The 17,395-nt window shown below is 41.2% G+C and overlaps 1 protein-coding gene across 2 annotated transcripts in view; it reads right to left on the reverse strand.

Annotated features, from left to right (window-relative positions):
- Positions 1 to 17,395, reverse strand: part of LOC124146866 (UHRF1-binding protein 1-like) — a 140,437-nt gene that overhangs the window by 60,354 nt on the left and 62,688 nt on the right. Inside the window, exons 10-11 of one of the 2 annotated variants that reach the window (XM_046517380.2) lie at positions 5,625 to 5,648; positions 1,087 to 1,608 (exon numbers count right to left, since the gene is read on the reverse strand). In XM_046517380.2, the coding sequence (XP_046373336.2) occupies positions 1,087 to 1,608; positions 5,625 to 5,648 (546 nt within the window). The remainder of the gene's footprint in view (positions 1 to 1,086; positions 1,609 to 5,624; positions 5,649 to 17,395) is intronic. The other variant, XM_046517381.2, reaches the window with a different exon arrangement.

Raw genomic sequence — 17,395 nt, forward strand, 5'->3', positions numbered from 1 at the left:
AACTTAGTTGAGGACACAAAAAATCCAATGATGGCAGTCCTCTATGATATACTTCTCAATAACAAGTAGCATTTGAGGATTGTAATTCTGAACCAGTTTTCACTGTTTCAATTTTGCTGCAAATTGGAACTGAATAAAACTGACAGAAAATGTAAACATATCGAACATTTTTGTCCGTTCAAGCAGGAGTAGAAATCAAATTTCCACCAGTCTTCTGGACTAATCTATGACTGGTATTTGTACATGACATCAGGTGAGGTGAAATGGGGTTTAACGTCGCGTCCAAGATTATTGCACATATATAGCGACGTGCATGCACGTGTATGTGTGTGTGTGTGGCTGCTTGTACTAGTCCTGACTGATGGCGATTTATAGTGCTAGCACACGAGATGCCATACCGCAGTTTAACATGAATACCCCACTCAGACACAGTATACTGACTCCGAGCCGACCAGTCATTGTTTTAGACCCTTAATGCCAAGCGCCAGACAGGGTAACAACAAGTACCATCTTTTAACGTCTTTTGGTATGACGCGGCTGGGGATCGAACCTTGGACCTTCCGCTCTCCGGGCAGACGCTCTTCCATTATACCACAGAGGCGGTCACATGACATCAGGCGTGCTGAGAGTCATTGTGCTGTGGTCTTGAGTGAGTGAGTTGGGTTTAATGCCGCTTTGAACATTATTCCTGTCAGCTTAATGTGGGAGGAGAGACTGAAGTGATGCAGGTCTCAGACATTTACCCCACAAGCAGGCGTATGCAGCGGTAAGAACTAACAGTTTCAGTCCACTTGTCCTTATAATGATAGCATATAGCAAAACCTTTAAAAATGGCAAAATTCTACTGGTCCTTAGGATACCTTTACTATTGGGCACTTTGGCAAGGACTATAGGACTAGTGCCAATTTCTAACCCTGCGTATGGTGTTGACAAACATAGAAACATGATCGTGGCAAACCGGGATTTGAACCACGATCACAGAATTCTGTTGTTTCAACGGATGCAACTCTGCACAGCAAATTGTGGCGTCTAAGATGACTGGGCCACCCCTGCTATGACCTTGACCAAACATAGAGCAGCACTCACCTGGAGACTCCAGCCCTTCAGGGAAAAAGTAGTCTGTGTACTCCAGATGAAGAACAGACATGTCTGCCGGCAGATGGAGAAGCTTCTTGTCCGACGCAAAGAACTTCGGGTGTCCTGTTCTCTTGTTGTCCGGTGTGGACACCATGTAGATTGTGAAATCCTCCAGCTTGACAACAACACAACTCTCCAACAGACGGGTACTCTTCTTCGGACGATGGCTTGGGGACACTTGGGGCGACCTTGACCCTGCAACTTGAGGTGACCTTGACCCTGGAGCTGTAGGGCTGGGCATGGGTTTGGCTGGGGAGGGGAGTGGGGAGGGGTGTGGGGATGAAGATACATGTTGAGGGGAAGGGAAGGGGTGCTGGGGGGAGGGCTTCTGGGAATGGGTAGGGGACTGAATGTTGAAGGCTTTCCGAGCCTGCATCACCTCGTCGCGGAAGGAACTAAACAGCTGCAGTACCCAAGGGTTACGAGAGCCGACGTTGTCCATGTAGCGATGCCAGTGCTTCCTTTCCCCACCTGGAACAAAAAACAAACCCTATATTACAAAACCATGGAACAAATAACAACCCCTATATTACAAAACCATGGAACAAATAACAAACCATATATTACAAAACCATGGAACAAATCAAGAAACCACAATCTTATATTGGGAACATGATGCCAGTGACTGTCTTGAAAATTACGACATTAAACAGAATTATGACATTAAACGCAACTTATTTTGAATAAATATTAAAACATGTCGAAATAGGTTCATCCTAACTGTCAAATGCATAAATCAGAAACGTCAAATAACTCCCCCCAAGAAACCTGCATTTCCCTGACCAAACAATTGTTTTTACAAAAGTGGAATTAAGAACAATTCTGAGTTATTATTATCAATATTCACTGAGTGGTGCATATAGGTTTGTTTGTAAGTTCTTCAAAGCCACACTCAGCAATATTCCAGCTACATGACGATGGTCTGTAAAACCCAGAAAATCGGGTCTGGACCAGACAATCCTGAAAGGGATGTCGCTGAGGCACCCCATGGGGCAGAGAGGATTACAGCAATGTTCAACAATCTACTGCCATCATCAGTCCAGGTCTAGACACTAGAATCAGTGGCTTATGATTAATTACATTACATTACTTCTCAGAGCAGCACTGGGACAGCCTTTCCCATAGTGAACATACCACTGACCTTTATGTCTCACTGTCATTTCTTACAGTGATTTTCATGTTATACAAAATGTCAGGACCATTTCCGAAAAAATGAAAATGAGAGGCAGAAGATAATATAAAGATGGCAATTCAAAGACAATATGTTGTGACTGCATGCTTTGACTGACAGGAAACCCTGATGTATATGACACTCAGACAAAGACGTAAGACAGTATGGTGATGGAGTACATGTGCCATGCAGTGCTTATTGCTGTGTACCCAACCTCCAGCTGGACACAGAAGAGTGAGAAATAGAGAAAATGCAGTTTTGAGTGAGTGAGTGAGTTGGGTTTAACGCCGCTTTTAACATTATTCCAGTCATATCGCGGCGTGTCAGCTTAATGTGGGAGGAAAGCCCGAAGTGATGCAGGTCTCAGACGTTTACCACTTCGGTGAAACCCAGGAGCACGGGTATGGTGCTGACAAACCTAGAAACATAGTCGGGGCGAACCGGGATTCGAACCCACAATCATAGGTTTCTGGTTCGCCCAAGGGACGCAACTCTGCACAGCGAATAGCTGCGCCTTAGACTGTTTTGTTGTTTCTTTTGATGAAACAAAGACAATTACCATGGACATATCAAACTATTTATGTCTTTCTCAAGGTGCATTTGCACAAAAGGGCATAAAATATCTAAAGACAGGTCTGAAATGCTCTAATTTAATTCCAACATGGAGTAATGGAAACTGACCCCTTGAAAAGCTGCATAAGTGAGTGAGTGAGTATGGTTTTACGCCGCTTTTAGCAATATTCCTGCAATATCACGGCAGGGGACACCAGAAATGGGCTTCACACATTGTACCCATGTCCGGGATCGGACCGAGGTCTTAGGGCGTGACGAGAGACCGCTTAAACCAATCGGCTACCCGACCGCCCAAAAGCTACATAAACAAGAGGTCACTCCGACTGCTAAAACTTCAGTATAATATTTGGTGTTGTGTAATGGTCTTGATGTAGTCAGGTTTTTGTTACTGGTGTGTCAGAGAGTGACACCTAAAGTCAAACTGATACCACACTATTTGTTTGTTGGTTTGTTTGTTGTTTTCATGCCGCACTCAGCAATATTCAAGTTATATGACGGCAGTCTGTAGATAATCAAGTCTATCAGACATTCCAGTGTTTGACATCATGAGCATCAATCCATGCATTTAGGATATGATGACATACATCAACCAAGCCAGTGAATCTGACCATCCGATCCTGTTAGTCGCCTCTTACGACAAGCATAGCCACCTTTTACATGAAGCATGGTTTGCTGAAGACCTAGTCCACCCTGAGTCTTCACGGGTCAATACTATACTAAGACATGCTCAATTTCTTCTTAAAAAATCACAAATTTTAAAGTGATATAACCATGTTAACAGTGATATCATAATCTCTGATTTCTTATGTTTTAGACATCTCTTCACTGACTACAGGAGAAGTAAAATCCTTAATACATTACACAAATGCATTCAGTGTTCTTCAAACAGTAACAAGGTTAGAAAATCAGATAAGAAAAAGGAAGCTCCCCGTTTCTTTATCACAACACCAACAGATGTACATCTGGATTCTGTGAGTGTTGAGGTCCAAACCCAGACTGCATTATCTCAGCTGAGAAATTGCTTACAATTGTAGTCAAACTTGGACCAGGTAAACCCGTGCTAGCATGATATCAGGTTCAAACACAGCCTGTTTACACCGGCTAATAGCTGCAGCCTTGCCCTAGAGGTCATTCTGGGCAGTTTGGGGTACCCTAGTGGATAAAGCGTTCGCTTGTCACCCCAAAAGACTGGGTTCGATTCCCGACATGGGTGCAATTTGTGAAGCCCATTGCTGTGTATCTTGCCATGATATTGCTGGAATATTGCTAAAAGCAGCTCAACACCAAATTCACTCACACCCAATCTGATTAAAATCAGACCTTAGTTGTCGCTATCGCTAAACAAAGTTCTGAAGACATCCCATTAGGAGTCACGTCAGAACGACCTTTCATCCGACCAATCAGAGCGTCGCTTACCAGATCATGAAAGTGACAGTCGGAATGTGATTTCTAATCATACAACCTCGAAAACTTTAATTTCACATGGGGTATTCCGAACGATAATTACGGGTTTAACGACTGAATCCATACAATCTAGACCATCTATTAGCCATTCCAGAATGTTCTTTTGTTCAGGTTTCAAATTTGTAATCGAGAATTTGTCAAAATATGTTTGGAAGCGTAGTCACCAATTTGAAATTAGTGCCGTAAAGCACGAGAAAGCTGCCTTCTGATTGGTCATTCCATTGGTCAGTCAAAGTTCGCGCAAGGTTGGTCTGACGTGACCCTTAATGGGATGTCCTCAGATCTTTGTTCACCAGTAGCGAGAACTAAGATCTGATTTTAATGAGATTGACTCACACCATGTCAAATACTCTCAGCAGCCATGTTGGCCACAAGAACCCCTTCTCTACAAGCATGGGGACCTATCTCACAGGCTCAAAAAGAAGCAAAAAGAAAGAAAAGAGATGGAAGCACCGGCAGCAGTGTTAGCCTGGTGTGTGACAAAACCAGACAAACCAAGTCAGAGACCAGGCATTCAGCAATACCATCACAGCAGAAGCAGAAAAAGGGACATAACTCTTCATGTCTTGCACAGCACACACACCCCAAGCTCTGAAGCAGAGTCCTTTTGTGGCCCACAACCCTGCTGCATGGACTCTACCAATAGCCATGAAACAGATAACTTTAGCAGACCCTTCTAGCCTCTTGTCTAAGTCCCCCCACCCCAATCTTTTTATTATTTTTCATTAAAAGTTATTTTTTCAGTAGTTGCTATGATCACAGAGAAAGCAAGTTAAACAAGACTAGACCAACAATTAGTCTATGAAATTTGTGACTACAAATTAATTCTTTGTTTTGAAAACTATAGTTTTCCACTAATGCTGATTGATACACCATGTCGACTATCTGTTTATAATCTAGACTCGTCTAGGAATCGAAAATTAAATAAAATGAAGATATTCCATAAGTCCTTAAGGATGAATGATTTCAATGCTATGAAAACTCAGCCTTCGACGCGATTACACTTGTAAACCTTAGTGCAGTGAGCCATTAACCCTTGTACATGTGTAGTGAACCATTAACAATTGTACAGTAGCCGTTAGTCCTTGTATATTGAGCCTTTAACCCTAGTATAGTGATCTGTTAAACATTGTACAATAGCTGTTAACTCTTGTGGAGTGAGCCGCTATTCCTTGTATAGGGAGTCATTAACCCTACCATAGTCGTCTGTTAAACATTGTACAGTGAGCCGTTAACCCTTGCATATATTGAGTTATTAACTCTTGCAATGCCAACTCACCCCGAGTCATGATCAAATCACAGTCTGTAAAAACAAAACAACTCAAACATTTGAGAAGGTGGATCGTGAAAATGTGCAAGGTATCAAGTGACAAGCAGTTTGTGATGGAGTAATGTCGTGATGGAGTAATGTCGTGATGGAGTAATGTCGTGATGGAGTAATGTCGTGATGGAGAAATGTCGTGATGAAGTAATGTCGTGATGAAGTAATGTCGTGATGGAGTAATGTCGTGATGGAGTAATGTCGTGATGGAGTAATGTCGTGATGAAGTAATGTCGTGATGGAGTAATGTCGTGATGGAGAAATGTCGTGATGGAGTAAAGTTGTGATGAAGTAATGTCGTGATGAAGTAATGTCGTGATGGAGTAATGTCGTGATGGAGTAATGTCATGATGGAGTAATGTCGTGATGAAGTAATGTCGTGATGAAGAAATGTCGTGATGGAGTTATGTCGTGATGGAGTAATGTCGTGATGGAGTAATGTCGTAATAAAGTAATGCCGTGATGGAGTAATGTCGTGATGAAGTAATGTCGTGATGAAGTAATGTCGTGATGGAGTAATGTCGTGATGGAGTAATGTCGTGATGGAGTAATGTTGTGATGAAGTAATGTCGTGATGGAGTAATGTCATGATGGAGTAATGTCGTGATGAAGTAATGTCGTGATGAAGTAATGTCGTAATAAAGTAATGTCGTGATGAAGTAATGTCGTGATGGAGTAATATCGTGATGGAGTAATGTCGTGACGAAGTAATGTCGTGACGAAGTAATGTCGTGATTGAGTAATGTCGTGATAAAGTAATGTCGTGATGGAGTAATGTCGTGATGGAGTAATGTCGTAATAAAGTAATGCCGTGATGGAGTAATGTCGTGATGAAGTAATGTCGTGATGAAGTAATGTCGTGATGGAGTAATGTCGTGATGAAGTAATGTCGTGATGGAGTAATGTCGTGATGAAGTAATTTCGTGATGAAGTAATGTCGTGATGGAGTAATGTTGTGATGGAGTCATGTCGTGATAAAGTAATGTCTTGATGAAGTAACGTCGGGATGGAGAAATGTCGTGATAAAGTAATGTCGTGATGAAGTAATGTCGGGATGGAGTTATGTCGTGATAAAGTAGTGTTGAAAAAATGTGAACGCCATGTGACAAAACATGAACATGCATGATACAAGAAGAACACATTTCATGGTCAAGAATCCACCAATCAAAGTACATTTGATGATGTTCTATGCTCAATTCCCGCCCTCAATCATCTTCCACAGACAAGGGCGTTAACGGACTATATGAGTCCAGTTTCCACCCTTGCCGAACTAGGCTTGACATGCCGGAGTTACATTTTGGCTGGACTAACGAGTCTATGCATAGTCCAACCTGACGTCAACAGATGTTTTGCAAATCTTTTCATGTTTTTAATCAAGGTGCTTACGTGATTTGATGCACTTGTAAGACCTGTTTTATTACAATAAAGATCTTGATTGTTGATCAGATCGTCTTGACTGGGCGCTGCCAGTTTGTGTGAAGCAAATGCAAGTGATATCAGAGATGGAATCGTATTGGTCAATAGGAGGGACATAGAAGGGACGTAACACGTAATAGCATATCATATACATGAATACCACCGATGTTTTGTTCAACAACAAAGATTTATGAGATACACAGGGACTGGCAGTCACATGAATTACCGGTCCAAAACTGGTACTGTCAAGTCTCGTTAATCCGAGACTCGTTAATCCGACAATCGGCTTTATCCGACACTAATAATGGGAGACTGATTAAATCAGTGCTATTTAGACCCGTTAATCCGACAGTCTCGCACTCCAACTCCGACACCTATAATTTGCAACGAATTACCGAAATCACTCATAAATCCGTTAATCCGACACAGTGATCAGCGTACTCCGTGGTCATCTGCCCGCGAGTACACAGCCCGTGTTTTCATTGGAGACGAGTCGGCTGGTAGCTCCATATTACAATGACTGCAGAGATAAACTTGCTTAATAATAAACAATTAATGGTTTAAATAAAGAAAACAGGATTATTCACATGTTCTCGCTATCGCCGAGGACATCCCATTACAGGTTAAGTCAGAACAACCTTCCGGGAACTATGACCTACCAATGAAATGTCCAACAGGGAGTCAACGTTAGCCACATAGAAAGCAGCTTTTGTAAGCTTTGTGGTACCAGTTTCAAACTTAAGACTTCCATTCCAGACTATGCCCTTTAAAGTATTTTGAATGAGTCATACAGTCCGTAACAGTTGTTTTGTGTTGTGCTTTAGAGGCTGCATGATTAGAAAACATATTCCGTTAACAATGTAACAAAACGATATGAATATTTCATTTATATTTTTTTATTACATGTTTGTATCGTTATCTATCGTGTAGTTGTCCGATTTTCGATCATGAACGTTGATACTGCTTAATTTCGTTTGTCCGACATACTTGTAAATCCGACATAATCATATGCAACCAACCATGTCGGATGAACGGACTTGACTGTAACTACCGGTAAACGGGAACACTACATGCGTGAGATTGAATCATCGGGGCAGAAATCATGGAGAGGTGTATTCTTAAATCAGTTATCAACAATGAATCAAGCAAACATAAATGTGATGTGTGATAAAAGCCAATCTCATTAAAATCAGACCTCAGTTCTCGCCACCGCTAAACAAAGATCTGAGGACATCCCATTAGGGGTCACATCAGAACGACCTTTCATCCGACCAATCAGAGCATCGCTTACCAGATTATGAAAGTGACAGTCGGAATGTGATTTCTGATCATGCAGCCTCGAAAACTTTAACTCCAAACGATAGTTACGGGTTTAGCCATTCCAGAATGTTCTTTTGTTCAGGTTTCAAACTTGTAATCGAGAATTTGTCAAAATATGTTTCGAAGCGTAGTCGCCAATTTGAAATTAGTGCCATAAAGCACGAGAAAGCTGCCTTCTGATTGGTCATTCCATTGGTCGGTCAAAGTTCGCGCAAGGTCTTTCTGACGTGACCCCTAATGGGATGTCCTCAGATCTTTGTTTAGCGGTAGTGAGAACTAAGATCTGATTTTAATGAGATTGGATAAAAGCCTGCTGTGCAACTGAGTAAATGTGCAGCACATACATGTAGTATCAGAATATTTTCCAGTATTCCCGGTCATCCCGGGGAAAGTTGGGGTAGCCTAGTGGTAAAAGCGTTCGCTTGTCACGCCAAAGGACTGGGTTCGATTCCCCACATGGGTACAATGTGTGAAGCCGATTTCTGTGTAACCCGCTGTGATGTTGCTGGAATATTGTTAAAAGCCGCTCAAATACAATGCAATGTTCCTGCCATATTCACTGGCCTGGACACTGTCATGTGTCATTTGACTGAAATGTATATTGACTCCAAGTCGGGTCAGATAATTACAGTGTTGACTGGAGTTACTGAAAATAGAATGGGGAATTACCAGGAATGGAATTCCCCAAACCTCAGCTGAACAGATGTCTCTGTTTGTTGGAAACGTAAGACTTCGTCCTTGGTCAATATTGATTTTTTCAGGTCAGTTAAAACAGGTATGGACCTTATAGAAAGGTCTAAAATCGTATGTCATCATGATCATACAGAATTGAACTTCTATACTCAAGGTTTATCTGGACACGTGGAGGCGGGGACGTAGCCTAGTGGTCACTCACTCACTCACTCACACTTCGGACATGACAGTTATTCAAGTGAACATGACATTTTTTAGGAGCTATTGTTGATGGTCAAACAAATTTAACCAAAGGAGATATTTGAAACATCGGGGGAAAATATTGGTTGACATTAAATTTAATCAAAGCCCTGTATTGTCTCAAGTGAATATCAATCATATATGGATGTATGGAGGAGCAGGGCAACTTGACACAGCAACAACATCTGTTTGACGTGTTCAACTTTCTAAATGCACTTGTATGGTGACAATGATGAATAGATTTCAGTGACAGATGTACATGATCTGTCATTCAAACATGCATCCAGGTGGCAACTGCAGAAGTTGGTGTAGACTTTTCAACTGTAATGTTACCACACAGTAACATTACACAGCTGTATCATCCACTCATATCCTAAAGTCATGTCACACAGCTGTAACATGGAGTCATCACCATGTCATACAGCCATATCACAAAGTCATATCACACAGCTGTATCTAACAGTAACATCACACAGCTGTACCACACAGTAACATCGCACAGCTGTATCATCCACTCATATCCTTAAGTCATGTCACACAGCTGTAACATGGAGTCATCACCATGTCATACAGCCATATCACACAGCTGTACCACACAGTAACATCACACAGCTGTATCATCTACTCATATCCTTAAGTTATGTCACACAGCTGTAACATGGAGTCACCACCATGTCATACAGCCATATCACAAAGTCATATCACACAGCTGTATCTCACAGTAACATCACACAGCTGTATCGCACAGTAACATCACACAGCTGTACCACTAAGTAACATCACACAGCTGTATCTCAAAGTAACATCACACAGCTGACCACACAGTAACATCACACAGCTGTACCACACAGTAACATCACACAGCTGTATCTCTCAGTAACACCACACAGCTGTATCATCCACTCATATCCTTAAGTCATGTCACACAGCTGCACCACACAGTAACATCACACAGCTGTACCACACAGTAACATTACACAGCTGTATCATCCACTCATATCCTTAAGTCATGTCACACAGCTGTAACATGGAGTCATCACCATGTCATACAGCCATATCACACAGCTGTACCACACAGTAACATCACACAGCTGTATCATCCACTCATATACTTAAGTTATGTCACACAGCTGTAACATGGAGTCACCACCATGTCATACAGCCATATCACAAAGTCATATCACACAGCTGTATCTCACAGTAACATCACACAGCTGTACCACACAGTAACATCACACAGCTGTATCATCCACTCATATCCTTAAGTCATGTCACACAGCTGTAACATGTAGTCATCACCATGTCATACAGCCATATCACACAGCTGTACCACACAGTAACATCACACAGCTGTATCGCACAGTAACATTACACAGCTGTATCATCCACTCATATCCTTAAGTCATGTCACACAGCTGTAACATGGAGTCATCACCATGTCATACAGCCATATCACACAGCTGTACCACACAGTAACATCACACAGCTGTACCACACAGTAACATCACACAGCTGTATCATCCACTCATATCCTTAAGTCATGTCACACAGCTGTAACATGGAGTCATCACCATGTCATACAGCCATTTTACACAGTCATATCACACAGCTGTAGAAGTCATATCACACAGCTGTAGAAGTCATACCACAGTGATATTCAAATGTTATTCAAAACACAAAACAAAGAAATCATGAAGCAATAATAAAAGGATAACTAGTGGAGGCCATTCTGTGATTGCCACATAAAACTTTGTCAGTGAATGAATAAAATAAGACTTTTCTATTCAGAGCTAAAAACAGATTATAAAATTGCAAAAGGAATTATAATATTCCTGTACATGAGCCAGTCATGTGATGGCAGTAGGGACTTCAAAAAGGAAATCTAGACTTTCATTATATAAAAATAGAAAAAGAAGAAGGATAAAGATATGCTGAGTTTAATGAGTGTGTCAACATTCAATATTCAAGCTGATATGACTGTAGCCTGTTAATAGTCCAGTCAGGGACAAGCAAACGCAGTGAGAATAATAACTATCTTGTTTGGCCTCACCTTCTGATTTTATCCAAAATGTTGCACACATTAAGTCTTATTAAAAAGTTAACTTTCACCAGAAATTCAGAAAAAAAAGCAAAACACAAATGCATGAGAGATTAAGTAAAGGTTTTAATAAAATGACACATTCTAAAAATTATCTATGCAGTTGGGCCTTCAGTCAAACTCCATAATCTCAATAGTGTTGAAGATGATACTTCGACCTGGACCCCGGAGAATATCAACATTCCTAGTGTCATAAAATATTAATCACCTGGTGTATAAGGCTAAACCTTGGCCAGTTCTTCTCCAGGGAAGGTTTGACCTTGGACAGTACTTCCACCGGGGCAAAATAGCTTAAGCTAAACCTTCCCTGGGAAAGAACTGTCCTGAAGGGGGGTGGGGGAGGTAATGTTTCTGCCTGTAACCCAGCTTATATCTGACTGCCCTTCAGACTTTGACAAGCCTTCGCTGAACTATACCTCTATACCTTATTTTTCGACAGAGCAAAATGTTTTACCTGAACATGACATGATACATACATCTCAATACTAAAGCACCCCTTTCACACCTCAAAATCCAAAGTGCATGGTGATCATCTGTGAACATGCTTAAAATAAACCTGCCAGACATCTGCAACACTGACCCAGCAGCTACGAAATCAAGCCATCAGTGTACAATATCGTAGAAGGTCAACATGGAACTTGCAAACAAGGATGACTGAATCTGTGGAAAATATCCTTTTGGGAAAAACTTCAAAATCTGATACTGATAAACCGAGGGACATCTTTATGTCAACTTACATACCTGTATCTCCTTAATTCTACCATGACAATTCAGAATCCTGCTGTGTGTTTGTTTGTTGGTTTGTTGTTTAAGGCCGCACTCAGAAATATTCAGCTATATGACGGCAGTCTGTAAGTAATCGAGTCTGGACCAGACAATCCAGTGATTGACATCATGAGCATCGTCCACGCAATTGGGATCGATGACATGCATCTACCAAGTCAGCGAGCCTGACCACCCGATCCCGTTAGTCGCCTCTTACGACAAGCATACCGCCTTTTACGGCAAGCATGGGTTGCTGAAGACCTATTCTACCCAGGATCTTCACGGGTCTCATGTCTACAGCATAACAGTGGATAGACTTCACATCTGTAGAACTTTGACCTCATAATCGTGGTGTGTTCGTTTTATGGTGAAATAATGGTTTGGCCATGAAAAGCAAACATATATTCAGATTAAAACCGACTTTCACCAATTCCTGATTCCACCCATCAACCTACTGAAAATAATTGTCACATCCGATGCCACATCACTAAACATTTCCCCTCTCACCAAAGAGGGGTGGTCGGGTAGCCTGGTGGTCAAAGCGTTGGCTCGTCATGCCGAAGACCTGGGTTCGATTCCCAACATGGGTACAATGTGTGAAGCCCATTTGCCGTGATATTGCTGAAATATTGCTAAAAGAGACGTCAAGCCATACTCACTCACTCACTCTAACCAAAGAGTTCACGTTTGTTGTCACTGCGCATGGTAGAAAGGAGATAAACAAAATGTGTTTTCAATGTGGAGATTTCAAACTTCAATTCGACACCTGTAAATTTTTAAAATTCGAAACCTCACACTATAGTGTTCGTGTTCAAATATATTTTACAGGTTTAGAATCTATTTTTGAAACCAATACAATAAAAACACAGTAGATTTATCAACGGTTTAAGAGAATGTATGACTTTTAGAAAATATGAAAATTTAAAAGATAATCCATGTTTTAGATAATTATTCAAACTCAAGGAAGCAGCATCTGTTTCTATAACTCTTAGCTAAAAACAACAAGCAGAAAATATATTCTTGATATAAAATTTAAAGTTAGTAAAAAATATATTAAAAAAACAGGTAAAAAAACAAAGATGTAAGAAAACCCTTATAACCGGTGTCTTACATTCATCGTCAGTGGGGTTCACTACAGGGAAGAACAATGCATACAGTTTAGAAAACCTGGCCAATCACATATCAACATGTTCATACTATCCATCAGTATACATATACACACACACTTCAATGATGAATTCTTATTCTTTAACAAAGTCCTCAGTAGGACATAACACTGTGTAATAATAATAATAATCATCATCATCATCATCATCATCATCATCATCATCATTATCATCACCATCATCATCATCATCTGCTGTGTACTCAACCATGAAGAGTGGTCGACAGTGTGAACATCACTCCTACATATTTCAAAGTCTCATACTTATGGCGAAATTGCAGAGCATGCACTTTCCACTGGCTCTATTCACTGTGGTCTATGACTGTCGTAAGTTATAACATTCCTTAATACAGGCATTCAGTGGAGGTGCACGTGCTATGATCATTTTGTTAAAATACATCCCGGAAGGAAAAATATGCTCATGAAATTACCAGATTTGTTATTCACTGTAACCAGGCATAGAAACTAACTGTTTTTTGTCCACCAGTCCTTATAATGATAGCATATAGCAAAACCCTTAAAAATAGCAAATTTCTACTTGACCTTATGATACCTTAACTATTGGGCAGTTTGGCAAGGACTATAGGACTAGTGCCAATTTTTAACGCTGGAAACACTTGCAGGTTAAATTTCAATTCAAATATTACCTCAATTCACACCACTAGCATTTCAACGTAATAAACACCCCGTTCTAATAAGCGCCTACGGCGATATTTGCTAATATATTGCCTTGTGAACCACTCCCAATTAGCACCCTTCCAACTGATCAATGTACACAAGACATTTATCATTTATTCGTGTATAATATGCACTCGTGTGTTCTATGCACCCTTAATTACGGGCAATAAAATTCTGGAATAATATATCTGTCATGTATCATATGCACAGACATTTCTTTTGTATCGTTTCAGGCTGTCAGCATAAACCACGAAATGTACAATCTTTCAACTCTTTCATCAAAATTATATTCCAATAAGATCCCCCTATTTCTAATTTTGAGAGCGCCCTGGGCAGTTATTACATCAAATACGGTATTTGGAAACATGTATAAGAATGTCCACTCAGATCAAGGATGAATACATGTTTATGACATTTGGAAGATAAATCAGCTGTGTTCACTACACCTCGTAGACTTGTGATCTCTGACAATTATATATGTTGATGATTAACATTTGGTGATTATTTGACATAGAAATGACCTGAGATATTAACAGTACTTCTCTAATGTAACAGTAGTAGAAACTAACATATTTAGTCCAAGAGTCCTAAAACCAAAACTCTTAAAAATGGCAAATTTCTACTAGTCCTTATTAGTCCTTATGATACCTATTGGGCAGTTTGGCAAGGACTGCAGGACTAGTGTCAATTTTTAACGCTGTGGAATTTGTCTACCTGCAGGATGGAATGGGTAGATGTCTACCGACAGCTTGTACATTAACAATACTTCTATAGCAGCGGTAGAAACTAACAGTTTTAGTCCACTAGTCCTTATAATGGTAACATAAAGCAAAGCCCTTAAAAATGGCAAATTTCTACTAGTCCTTATGATACCTTCACTATTGGGCAGTTTGACAAGGACTACAGGACTAGTGCCAATTTCTAAGGCTGTATAGTTGAGTGGAATGTGTCTACCTGCAGGATGGAAGGGGTAGACCTCTACCGACAGTTTGTACATTAAGAGTACTTCTATAGTTGAGTGGATTGTGTCTACCTGCAGGATGGAAGGGGTAGACGTCTACCGACAGTTTGTACATTAACAGTACTTCTATAGTCGACTTGAATGTGTCTACCTGCAGGATGGAAGGGGTAGACGTCTACCAACAGCTTGTACATTTACAGTACTTCTATAGTTGAGTGGAATGTGTCTACCTGCAGGATAGAAGGGGTAGACGTCTACAGACAGCTTGTACATTTACAGTACTTCTATAGTTCAGTGGAATGTGTCTACCTGCAGGATAGAAGGGGGAGACGTCTACCGACAGCTTGTACATTAACAGTACTTCTATAGTTAAGTGGAATGTGTCTACCTGCAAGATGGAAGGGGTAGACGTCTACCGACAGCTTGTACATTAACAGTACTTCTATAGTTGAGTGGAATGTGTCTACCTGCAGGATGGAAGGGGTAGACATCTACCGACAGCTTGTACATTAACAGTACTTCTATAGTTCAGTGGAATGTGTCTACCTGCAGGATGGAAGGGGTAGATGTCTACCGACAGCTTGTACATTTACAGTACTTCTATAGTTGAGTGGAATGTGTCTACCTGCAGGATGGAAGGGGTAGACATCTACCGACAGCTTGTACATTAACAGTACTTCTATAGTTCAGTGGAATGTGTCTACCTGCAGGATGGAAGGGGTAGATGTCTACCGACAGCTTGTACATTTACAGTACTTCTATAGTTGAGTGGAATGTGTCTACCTGCAGGATGGAAGGGGTCGATGTCTACCGACAGCTTGTACATTAACAGTACTTCTATAGTTGAGTGGAATGTGTCTACCTGCAGGATGGAAGGGGTAGACGTCAACCGACAGCTTGTACATTTACAGTACTTCTATAGTTAAGTTGAATGTGTCTACCTGCAGGATGGAAGGGGTAGACGTCAACCGACAACTTGTACATTAACAGTACTTCTATAGTTGAGTGGAATGTGTCTACCTGCAGGATGGAAGGGGTAGACGTCTACCGACAGCTTGTACATTAACAGTACTTCTATAGTTCAGTGGAATGTGTCTACCTGCAGGATGGAAGGGGTAGACGTCTACCGACAGCTTGTACATTTACAGTACTTCTATAGTTGAGTGGAATGTGTCTACCTGCAGGATGGAAGGGGTAGACATCTACCGACAGCTTGTACATTAACAGTACTTCTATAGTTCAGTGGAATGTGTCTACCTGCAGGATGGAAGGGGTAGATGTCTACCGACAGCTTGTACATTTACAGTACTTCTATAGTTGAGTGGAATGTGTCTACCTGCAGGATGGAAGGGGTAGACCTCTACCGACAGCTTGTACATTAACAGTACTTCTATAGTTGAGTGGAATGTGTCTACCTGCAGGATGGAAGGGGTAGACGTCAACCGACAGCTTGTACATTTACAGTACTTCTATAGTTAAGTTGAATGTGTCTACCTGCAGGATGGAAGGGGTAGACGTCAACAGACAACTTGTACATTAACAGTACTTCTATAGTTGAGTGGAATGTGTCTACCTGCAGGATGGAAGGGGTAGACGTCTACCGACAGCTTGTACATTAACAGTACTTCTATAGTTGAGTGGAATGTGTCTACCTGCAGGATGGAAGGGGTAGACGTCTACTGACAGCTTGTACATTTACAGTACTTCTATAGTTGAGTGGAATGTGTCTACCTGCAGGATGGAAGGGGTAGACGTCTACCGACAGCTTGTACATTAACAGTACTTCTATAGTTCAGTGGAATGTGTCTACCTGCAGGATGGAAGGGGTAGATGTCTACCGACAGCTTGTATATTTACAGTACTTCTATAGTTAAGTGGAATGTGTCTACCTGCAGGATGGAAGGGGTAGATGTCTACCGACAGCTTGTACATTTACAGTACTTCTATAGTTGAGTGGAATGTGTCTACCTGCAGGATGGAAGGGGTAGACATCTACCGACAGCTTGTACATTAACAGTACTTCTATAGTTCAGTGGAATGTGTCTACCTGCAGGATGGAAGGGGTAGATGTCTACCGACAGCTTGTACATTTACAGTACTTCTATAGTTGAGTGGAATGTGTCTACCTGCAGGATGGAAGGGGTAGACCTCTACCGACAGCTTGTACATTTACAGTACTTCTATAGTTGAGTGGAATGTGTCTACCTGCAGGATGGAAGGGGTCGATGTCTACCGACAGCTTGTACATTAACAGTACTTCTATAGTTGAGTGGAATGTGTCTACCTGCAGGATGGAAGGGGTAGACGTCAACCGACAGCTTGTACATTTACAGTACTTCTATAGTTAAGTTGAATGTGTCTACCTGCAGGATGGAAGGGGTAGACGTCAACCG

The sequence above is a fragment of the Haliotis rufescens genome, unplaced genomic scaffold, assembly GCF_023055435.1.
Source record: "Haliotis rufescens isolate VD_foot unplaced genomic scaffold, xgHalRufe1.0.p SCAF_6, whole genome shotgun sequence".
Taxonomy (NCBI): Eukaryota; Metazoa; Mollusca; class Gastropoda; order Lepetellida; family Haliotidae; genus Haliotis; species Haliotis rufescens.